The 11,801-nt window shown below is 40.9% G+C and overlaps 1 protein-coding gene across 1 annotated transcript in view; it reads left to right on the forward strand.

Annotated features, from left to right (window-relative positions):
* The window catches only part of LOC115470046 (spondin-2-like), a 33,242-nt gene extending 27,112 nt beyond the window's left edge, over positions 1-6,130 (forward strand). The window contains exon 4 of the mRNA XM_030202921.1: positions 5,638-6,130. Coding sequence (XP_030058781.1) covers positions 5,638-5,888 — 251 coding nt within the window. The 3' untranslated portion in view covers positions 5,889-6,130. The remainder of the gene's footprint in view (positions 1-5,637) is intronic.
* Positions 6,131-11,801: the final 5,671 nt, after the last annotated feature.

Below are 11,801 nucleotides of genomic sequence, written 5' to 3' on the forward strand. Positions count from 1 at the left end.
CTTTAGGAAACCGTCCAAACCCTTTTTAAAGTCTGCCAAGCTAACCGCCTTCACCACGTTCTCCGGCAATGAATTCCAGAGTTTAATTACATCTTTCTCTGTGGGTTGGGATTAGTTTAGAGTCTCACTTCTATAGACTATTTCTTAAACTCTTTTAGGTTGAACCCTCTTTTCCTATTTTGTAATACTGCCCTTTCTCCCCCACAAGAATGAACCATCCTATTCCTCTCTCTCCCTCTAGGGGTCCTGCTGCCCAGTTTAAGAAATAGTCTTGTAGATTATGGATTTCTCTTGTTAATTTATACAGTAGGACTCAGGCCATGAACTTGGACACTAATCTTTGGTAGAACAGAATTAAGGTACCTTCTGGCCAATATTTAACGCAAGTTAATTGGCCAGGAATGTCCGCCGACCAGTTAACTCACTTATCAGCCTATCCAGTCATTTTCAGCGGCACTTAACTGCTTATCTTTGCTGAAAATGACTAGTTAGCACCGAAGTGCAAGCCATCTATGTCAAGGGCATTTCGGGGATGGAGTCCGGTTAGTTCCTGATGTTCAGAGCTAACTGGCCAGTGTTAGCACATATATAAAACCACATAAATGGCCAGTTAGCTCTGTATATCGAGTTAACCGGGCATAGCCAGCTTTAAAAAAATGGATATTCGATGCCAACAACTGGATATGGCCTGGCATTGAACATCCATTAACAGCACTGCCCGCCCCCAGCAGAATATTGGGGGGGATTCAAGTTATCTTGTGAATATTGTTTATAAGGAACTGGAACTTAATGTACCTGATATTCAGAAAATGTTGCACTCCTAAATGAATGCTCCTAAATTAGCCTCCTAAATTTGTGCCCTGTTTTCAGTCAAACTTAGAAGCATAACTTTTCAGCTGAAAATTCATCTTAATTTGGGAGTTTAAAAGTTATGCTGGTAAATTTAGGCCTGTCATCCATTTGCCTAGATTTATGAGCCTGATTTATGAGGCTAGTATTGAAAATTAGTGCTAATCTTCTTTTCCGGGCCCTAAATCTGCCTCTGTTTCCACCCATTTTTTATCCTCCTAAATTGAAAAGTTTATTAAATTTGTAAGTAAAAATTTATGCACTCAGCTGTAGATTCTATATAAGTTGCCCAAAGTTGGGCACCCCAATTTGGGTGCAGATCCCAGATGTGGGTGAAACTAATTAGTTAATTAGGTGCTAAAAATCAATTATTGAGTTTAATTGGCCCTTAATTGGTTCCAATTTGGATTTGCATGCATCTGCCCTAGTACATCATGCAACTGAAAAGGGGGCATGGCCATGAGAGGGGTGCAGGCAAGTTAGGGACAGTCTCAGATGTTATACAATACTTGGATTTGTGCAGTTTTCATCTGGCGTAAGTTCTCACACCCAAAGTTGGGTGCAGGAATCCACTCTAAGGGGTCAATTTACAAAGCCATGGTAAAACGTAGCCTGCGGTAGTTTGGGTGGGTGTTTTTGGCGCACGCTGGGTCATTTTTTACCGCAGCTAAAAATAAAAGTAGTGTGTGGCTGTTTACGGCCTCAGCCTTTACTGTCACCCACTGGCCTAGCAGTAAAGGCTCATGTGCTACACAGGTAGTAATCATGCAGTGCGTGTCAATGTGGACGTGCTGCAGATTACCACCGGGAAAGCCCCCGTGGTGGAAAATAGAAAATTACTTTCTACCGTGGGAATCAGCACGCCAACCTCAGAATTACCACCAGGTTCCCGCTCTACCCCAGCGATAGTGCCAATTTGGCATGCGCTACCCGCACGTTAACCATACCACTGCTTTGTTAAAGGACCCCAAAGTGCTATTCTATGAAAACTGCTTAGCACTAAGTGGCCTTTATAGAACTGGCACTTAGCATTGGATCTTAACGATGCCTAACTTTGGGCAACATTTACTGAATCCGGCCCTCAGCCCTAGTAAATTGTTAATGAGGCCAATTTATGAGCATAACTCTCAAATTTAGGAGCATAAATCCTTTGAATATCAGGCCCACTGAGTCCCTTGAAACTTAATATAATATTTACAAGGGAATTGGATGGGGAAAAAAATAGCTCCTCAGAAGTGTAGTACTGAAGTTATGTCAGTTTGGGCTAGATTCTATATATGGCGCATGAAAATTCTGCGCTGAAAAAAAAATACACCTAGGCATATTCTGTAAAGTACACCTACATTTTATAGAATAGGCTTAAATTTCCACCCGGTATATAGAATAATGCCGAGTGCCTCTCCACGTGACCAAATTTAGTTGCAGCCATTTTACACCCCGTTTTACTTGGTATAAATACTGATGCCTACATTAGGCACAGAGTGAGGGTATTCTATAACAACCTGCACAGATCTTAGAAATGCCCACACCCTGCCCATGGCCATGCCTCTTTTTCAACTATGCGACTTAGAATATAGGCGCATCATGTTACAGAATACTCTTAGCAAGTTGTGTGTGTAAATCTTAATTAATGCCAATTAGTGCTGATAATTGCTTGTTAACATCCAATGAACAACACTGATTAGCTAGTTAACCGTGCATTGTTATAGAATACGCTTCGATTTTCGCATGGAAATTAAGGCTCTATATATAGAATCCTGGGGATTACCTCTTAGACTAGTACTAAGTTTAAAGAATTGGATAATAGGTAGATAATGTTTATGTTTATTCAGTGCTTGATATACCGCTGCTTCTGAACAACAAGTCACAGTGGATCACAACAAAATAAAATATAATAAACAGGAAAGAACGCTATTAAAATAGGAAAGACTCACACAGTCCAAGAAATCAGGAAATGCACTACATATTAAACCTAAATAACATAGAGGATCTTTTACTAAGCCGTGGCAGTGTTTTTAGTTCACTGTAGAAATCAGCTGTCAGTAAATACCGAGACACATATGGGCATCTCAGCGTTTACCATCAGCTGATTTCCTCCTTGAGCTAAAAACACTACCATGGCTTAGTAAAAGACCCCCATAGTCACCATGCATCAGGCTGATCCATTATCCAAAACTCCAAATGACATATTAAAGAAATGGTTTTTCAACTGGGTCTTAACCTTTGGGAATCAGTGGCGTGGCTACGGGTGGGCCTAGGTGGGCACAGGACCACCCATTCTTGACTCAGGCCCTTCTCAGCAGCAGTACCCCACATCAACATCTCTTCTCCTCTGCAGCATCCCAGTATCTGCCCACCCGTCGCTGAATCCCATCCCTCCCTGGTGTACCTTACAGGTGTCCCCGGCGCCTGCAGTGATTCAATTATTGCTGCCTGCGCCGGCCCTGCAGGCTTCCATCGGCCGGGTTCTGCCCTTGCTTTCATCATTTCCTGTCTGGCAGGACCTGGCTGATGGAAGCTTGCGGGGCCAGCACAGGCAGCAATAATTGAATCACTGCAGGTGCTGGGAACGCCTGTAAGGTACACCAGGGAGGGACGGGGCTCAGATGCCGGGACACCATGGAGGAGGAGAGATGTTGATGTGGGGTAGGTGAAAAAAATCTATATTTTTTTGTTATATCTTGGGGGGGGGGGGGCTATGGAGTGCCGTGCCGTGGAAGGGCCCATCCAAAATACTGGGTCTGGCACTGTTGGGAATGACAACTCTGACCAAATAGACTGATGGAGATCATTCCACAGTTTCTTCTATAAAGAACACTAGTATTTCTGCGATAAAGGAAAGCCTTTTTTTACATCGTAAAATTGAGACTATGGAGAATTTAATTAGAAGTAGGAATCTATGATTTCTTAATTTTCCTATTATTCATTATTTGTTTACAAAAATCCTGGTAAGAAAATATTTTAAAGAAGTATTGGCAATTCCAAAAATGGAAGAGATTGTTTTGATTAAGTGTTATTATCTTTCCAAGCTTACAGTAAATGATGGAGATCAGGCGAGTGACCATGTGGTTTTAGGTCCTTCAGAGAATGCGGATTTAACAGCTTTTCTGGAGGACTCAAAGGATAATATCTCAGCTAGGGCCACTCTGTTGGTCACCTCTCTTAATAAAGCAGACAAAACAGCAGTACTTAGAACCTACTTTAAGAAGAAGACTGGTGCTCATGTTCAAAGCAGATAGACGTCTTAAAATGCCTTTAAAAAAAAACATTCATTTGCTAAAAACATCCAAGTCCTGATTTTGGAAAGGCAGAATTTGGACATTTCACACTGCAGTTCATCCAAATAGCAAGGGGGTGTGTTTTGAGTGGGACTAGGGAGGGCCCAAAAGTAGGATGACCAACAGGGATTTTTGAATGGGTAGAAAAGTCCATACCTAAAAAGAAGGACATTTTTATCTAGACTTGTTTCAGTCATGTCCAAGTTACAAAAAGTTGCTTTAACTGAGCAGCTGACCACTGGAGGGATTAATGCATGACTCTTCCTTAATCCCTCAGTGGTTGCTGTCTCCCTCCCTCTCCCCTGAAAGTGAAACTGAAAAGAAAAATCAGGATGTCAGCTGCAGGTATAATGACCATTCTGAACAAACCAGCAAATAGGTCAGAGGAATAGCCTAGTGGTTAGTACAGTGTACTGTGAACCAAGGGACCCAAGCCCAAGTCCCACTTCAGCTCTTTTTTTCTAAATAATTCTTGGTCTCCTAGAAAGTACTACTGTACCCAAATATATAAGACACCTGCAAACTTGAAGGATATTGAAGTGGTGTACATTCAGGTACAGCAGGTATTTTTCAAATCTGGAGGGATCACATTTATTTCTTTATTTATTAGGATTTATTTACTGCCTTTTTGAAGGAATTCACTTAAGGCGGTGTACAGCAAGAATAAGTCAAAAATAGCCAATAGCCAATTACAGCAGTAAAATAAGCCTCCCCAGCCCAATCGTGGACTTCCGCTTGTGATGTAGCCCACCCCCCCCGCCCCGCGCATTTTGAGCTTTTATTTCCGTGGCAGCGACATCAATGAAGAAAAAGACTACAGGCTCGCCGCCAGCTTCTCCCTTCTCTCTGCACACAGTGTCCCGCCTTCTGCGGTGATGCATTTCCTGTTTCCGCGAGGGCGGGACACTGTGTGCAGAGAGAAGGGAGAAGCTGGCGGCGAGCCTGTAGTGTCTTTTTCTTCATTGACGTCGCTGCCACGGAGCGTATGGAGGTAAGCTCCACCCCCTTTAGCCTCCCCAAACAGTTGGGCTACCGACCATCTATGATCCTCTTTATAGAACTGCCCTCTTTATGTACATAAGACCCAATGCTTCATGAACCTTACTGTTGGAGCATAGCACGGCAGCAGTCAACATCACGATATCAGGAAATAGGATGCAATTGAATAAAGCATACTAGTGGAGGAGTAGCATAGCGGTTAGTACAGTGGACTCTGATCCTGGGGAACTGGGTTCGATTCCCACTGCAGCTCCTTGTGACTCTGGGCAAGTCACTTAACCCTCCATTGCCCCAGGTACAAATAAATACCTGTATATACTATGTAAACCACTTTGAATGTAGTTACAAAAATCCCAGAAAGGCAGTATATCAAGCCCCATTCCCTTTCCCTTAAAAAACTCATGACTGTCTATAGGGCTATTTCTGTTTGTTTGCCCCTTTAAGCACTTGTTTGACATATGGGAATGCTATTAGAGACATATCTAGTTGCCTTGTGTCTTCCGTTTTTCAGGTCATAACTCTACCCCCCTGGACTGTGAAATTTCCATGTGGTCCTCATGGGGACTTTGTAACCAGTTATGTGGGAAAGGCTCCAGAGAAAGAACACGGTACATTATGCTCCACCCAGCCAATGATGGAGAGCCATGCCCCAGCCTGCTGGAAAAGGAGGATTGTGAGGAACCAGCATGTCCATCAAAATCACCCTCAATCAACAGCAACATAAGCACAGATTCTAGGCCAAGAAAAAGGGTGAACCAATAATAACACCAGTGGTATGGAACGCACTACCTAAAGCCATGAAAACAACATATAACCACCTAAACTTCCGGAAATCACTAACCTGTTCAAAAAGGCATACCCTCCTAACCCTACTTAAATACCTGAACCCTGCAACACTACGAATCCAAAGCATGTAATGGGCATAACGAAACTCTTCCTCTATACGATTCACTAATATGTTTGTTCCACGTGAACCTTATTCTACCACAACATCACTGTGTAACTGTTTATACCGGAATTGGCGAACGCCGTTACGGTACTGTGTAAGCCACCTTGATCCTGCAAATGGGTGGGAAAATGTGGGATACAAATGCAATAAATAGGAGTCCAAGATGGCCGCCGAGTGAAGCGGACGTACGTGTGAGCTCCTGCGTTTAACCGCTAAACTTTGAGATGCCAAAAAGGAGAGGCCAGGCCGCGGCTGTCACCCCCCAGAGGCAGAACCTACCGGTTTAACCTGGCTCCATTCTTTCTTTTATGCAGCGAACTCCAGATTCTGAACTGTCGGTGAGCGGCCCGCTTGCTCAACCCCGGACAAATGGAGGTCCTGGGCAGAACTATGGGCTGGAAGTTTCATTAAGCCCCGACATTAGAGTTCCTCCCCCGCAGCCGCGTGGAAGCAGCTCCCCAATGACGGCGTCCTCAGTCCTGGATCTTACAGGTACAGAGAGACGGGAGGTGCAATGTGATCAACTTGGGATATGAGGAGTTTGCAAACTCCTCTGTTATCTGCGGAGATGGCTTTAACAACATCGGGAGAGTTTGGAGCTCCGAATTGAGAAGCAGAAGTTACAAATCAACATTCAGAGGTATTGACCACTCAATTTACATTTTTACTTGATAAACCTACTGAAGTGACTTTGGACAATTTGTGGTCCCTTATAGCTGACTTAGCAAAAGCATTATGCCCCCAGGTAAAAACAAATAACTGAAGAAATTGTAATATTAAAGGGGAATTTAAAAGAAACAGAAAGTGGATTGAAAACTTTGAATCAACAAGTTCAAAATCAAGAAAAGGATATACAGCAAATCCAACTTTTGCAAAATAATTTGGTTAAAGATCTGATGACTCTCAGAAGGAAAACGGAAATATTTGAAAATTATGCTAGAAGCAATAATTTAGGCTTTACAAATTTTCCTCAACAAAATTCAGTCTCTCCTCGGGAAATGTTAAAGAACTACCTTAAAGAAGTTTTGGCAGTTGGGGACAAAAATATTCCCCCATTCTCACAGGTCTATTACCTCCCCTCTAAAAGTGATGAAAATCAACAAATTCAGAACAATCAGGTGTTAGATGTTTCGGCGTTGCTAGAAACATCAGATATAGAACAAGTACCAGTTTCTACCTTGGTGGCTACAGTTGCTCTAACTCCAGACAAAATATGGATTTTGAGACTATTTTTCCAAAACAAAGAAAAGACTTTTAAAGTTTTAAAGTTTAAATTTATCCGGACGTCTCAAGAGAAACGCAAAAAAGGCGTCAGCAATTTCTTCAAATGAAATCAGAAGTGCTTCAATTAGGTGCAACCTTTTTCCTCAAATATCCATGTAAATGTCTGATCCGATATCAATTAGAGAAATTTGCCTATTATGAACCTTCTCAACTCGCAGCTTTTATAAAATCTAGATGAGATGCTGGTAATTGAATTATCTAGCATTTACTCTTGTTTAAAAAAAGAAAGTAGATTCTTGCACACCCGTAAAAGTTCTTGTTTTTTTATTTCCTTAACTCCATTTTATTAGGAATCTTGGACTCAAATTGTGGACTTAAGTGAAGTTAAATGGGAAAAAAAATTTCTTCTTTATTACTACTTTATTAACCTTGTATTAATATTTTGCTTTAACTGAACTTTTCTGTACAAGTATATTTGCTTGTTTAATAATGGAAACTAATAAAAATAAAATTAAAAAAAACCCAAACGCAAGAAAGAAAGAAAGAAAGAAAGAAAAAGATACCGGCTATACACAAGCAAGAATACAGGTACTTTTTCAAATTTGATTTTTTTCCCCAACATTCACATACATATGTGCCACCTTAGAGCTAGTGTTAGATGCATTCTAGTATGAGAATTGTCCTGGCCCCCCATGCCACAATAGATCCAATGCCTGCCCAAAGCTGGAAAAGGTACAGCTTGCTGGTGGGCTTTGGAGCCTTCTCCCAAATTTCTGCCCTATGCCCAGAATGTTTATCACTGACCCTGCCATACTCTAAGACTATTGTTGGAAATACTATACATATTGAACTCACAGCTTGCTGACCGAGTCTGGGATTTGGACTTTAGGTATACTCAGTTTTCTCTCTGACACTCCATACTTCACACTGAAGCTATCACCTTCAAAGACTGAAAGAATAGACAGCTGCCTCTATAATAATCATCCGGTCACAGATAGCTAAAGGCCTATTCATCAAGATCTTTTTCCATAGACAAAAATGGAGAACACCCTTAGAGATTAAGATTCTAAAGCAGGGGTGAGCAACTATGGTCCTCAAGGGCCACAACCCAGGCAGGTTTTCAAGATTTCCACAATGACTATGCATGAGATCTATTTGCTTACAATGGAAGCAGAACATATAAATCAATCATGCATAGTCATTGTGGAAATCTTGAAAAGTCGACTGGGTTGTGACCCTTGAGGACTGATTGCCCACCCCTCTTCTAAATGGTTTGTTTACTAAAGATTTGCTCTCATTTGGGGGTGTAATTATATAAAGTCATGGCCACCTACGCACGTAAAAGGCCTTTCAAATATACACACCTTGTCAAGATGATGTATACTCTGTCAGTAGGTATAGCTGTGCACATAGTCTGGGTGAAGTATGAGAGTATGAGGGGTGTTCTGTAATCAACAGATGTGCTTGCAAACATTTACAGGTGTAAATGTCAAAGCCTGCATTCAAGGTGCAATTTCTGTCAGTTACACTACTACTCTTGTATTTTATAAAGACACATAGATGCCTTTATAAATTAGTGCCGAAGTAAGGGCCTACTTGGCCTCAGTTTTCCTTGTTATAAAATTACCCTCTCTTTGAGAATAAGTCTATAAGGAGCCACCTAGTGGTAGGTAGCAAGAAGACATGCAAATGCAAGTATTCTGGTCATTTATGGGCAAGAATGGACACAAGTCCAAACACGAAGAGAAAACCAGCCCTTCCACAAACAGTCACTAGTCAAACAAGAGGATGGAAGTAGTCAGTCACCAGGATGATCCAAAATAGTATAAACAACCTTTTTATTGGTAGCTGTAACATACACAGTTCCAGATGGATACACAATCGCAAGTGAAGCTAGACCCAGCTAGACAACACAGACCATGTTTTGGCTTCCCAGCCTTCCTCAGGAGTCCTCTTATGAGTCTAGTTGCATCTAGCTTCACTTGAGTCTGTGTATCCATCTGGAACTGTGTATATTACACCTACCAATAAAAAGGTTGTTTTATACTGTTTTGGATCATCCTGGTAACTGACAAGAGTGAACACAAGCACATGTAAATAAATCTATTCTGGCTACATGTTATTCTGTAAGTGTGTGTTGCTTTTTGCAGGTTCACATGGGTGGAGCACACACGGACACGTGTACATTTTAGAATATTATAGTTTACTCACATTCATTTGTAATCTAGGCATGAAAATTTACACCAGCTCTATACATGGCTTAAGTGATCATTCCTTAAATATAGGTGTATTACTATACTATACTATCTGAGTTTTCTATATCGCTAATATTCCTAAAGGATTCAAAGTGGTTTACGTATCAAAAAACAACTTCAATAATAACAGAGGGAATGACAAACATCAAACAGCATAACATTAAAAAACAAAAGCAAATCTGTGCTAGGACCACTGCTTTTTAATATATTTATAAATAGTTTAGAGATGGGAGTAACTAGCGAGGTAATTAAATTTGCTGATGACACAAAGTTATTCAAAGTCGTTAACTCACGACAGGATTGTGAAAAATTACAGAACGACCTTACGAGACTGGGAGACTGGGCGGCTAAATGGCAGATGATGTTTAATCTGAGCAAGTGCAAGGTGATGCATGTGGGAAAAAAGAACCCGAATTATAGCTACATCATGCAAGGTTCCACGTTAGGAGTTACGGACCAAGAAAGTGATCTGGGTGTCGTCGTCGATAATATACTGAAACCTGCTGCTCAGTGTGCTGCTGCAGCTCGGAAAGCGAATAGAATGTTGGGTATTATTAGGAAAGGTGTGGAAAACAGGTGTGAGGATGTTATAATGCCGTTATATCGCTCCATGGTGTGACCGCACCTTGAGTATTGTGTTCAATTCTGGTCGCCGCATCTCAAAAAAGATATAGTGGAATTAGAAAAGGTGCAGCGAAGGGCGACTAAAATGATAGCGGGGATAGGACGACTTCCCTATGAAGAAAGACTAAGGAGGGCTTTTCAGCTTGGAGAAGAGACGGCTGAGGGGAGACATGATAGAGGCATATAAAATAATGAGTGGAGTGGAACAGGTGGATGTGAAGCGTCTGTTCACGCTTTCCAAAAATACTAGGACTAGGGGGCATGCGATGAAACTACAGTGTAGTAAATTTAAAACAAATCGGAGAAACTTTTTCTTCACCCAATGCGTAATTAAACTCTGGAATTCGTTGCCGGAGAATGTGGTGAAGGCAGTTAGCTTGGCAGTTTCCTAAAGGACAAGTCCATAAACCGCTACTAAATGGACTTGGGAAAAATCCACAATTCCGGGAATAACATGTATAGAATGTTTGTACGTTTGGGAAGCTTACCAGGTGCCCTTGGCCTGGATTGGCTGCTGTCGTGGACAGGATGCTGGGCTCGATGGACCCTTGGTCTTTTCCCAGTGTGGCATTACTTATGTACTTATAAAACAAACCAACTTCAAAATTATTGTTCAAATAAATAGGTCTTTATTCGGCAAGAGATTCACCAAAGGTGGTGCACAACAGTTACAGCTTTAATATGCACAATGGACCAGATCTATATATGGCGCCCACAAAATCAGCGCAGAAACAAAATGCACTTAGCGCTATTCCATAAACCTTGCCTAAAGTTAGCTGCAGTTTACAGAATATACATAGCGCCATTCCCGTGACTAAAATTTATGCGCAACCATTTATGCCAACTAAAACCTGGAGTAAATGCCTACGCCTAACTTAGGCACAGATCAGGCTTATTCTATAACAGAGTGTGTAATTTTCAGAAATGCCCATGACCTGCCCATGCCGCTTCCGTGGTCACACTCCTTTTAAGATCCACGCTTAAGAATTTGTGCTCACCACTTTACAGAATATGCAGAGAAAGTTGTGCTTGTAAATTCTAATTAGTGCCAATTAATTGCTTGTTAGAGGCCAATTATCAATGCTGATTGGCTTGTTAAACAATTAAGTTGTGCACACAATTTAGTCACACAGGCAAATTAACACATGCAACTTTGGTTGCCTTATATAAAATCCAGGAGAATGTGCATTGCATCAACAGCATAACAATAGTTAAATGACCAAATGTCAGCAAAATACACAAATAGAACAATGAGGCAAATGTAATCCTATTAATAGCAATAATATGATACAATGTTAGTAATATATGCATTAAAATAGCACAGTTGAACAGTCGTATAACAGAAATATACAGGTTACAGGTTGCAATTTATATACCGCTAACACCAACGGTTCAAAGCGGTTTACAATAAAAATTAAGATCACAACATCCTCTTAATAAAAATTTTAAATGATCAGAAACTTAATCAGAAATAGCAATAAAATCTTTAAAAAAAAAAAAAGGTTTTTAACATATTTCTAAAATGTGCATATTCTAAATTATTTAAAAAAACAAGCTGCTTATTACTGCCAAATTTTAAGAGCCTGATAACCAAGAAGCATATCACAGACCTTGAACCTCATA

The sequence above is a fragment of the Microcaecilia unicolor genome, chromosome 5 (genome assembly GCF_901765095.1).
Source record: "Microcaecilia unicolor chromosome 5, aMicUni1.1, whole genome shotgun sequence".
In the NCBI taxonomy this organism is placed as follows: Eukaryota; Metazoa; Chordata; class Amphibia; order Gymnophiona; family Siphonopidae; genus Microcaecilia; species Microcaecilia unicolor.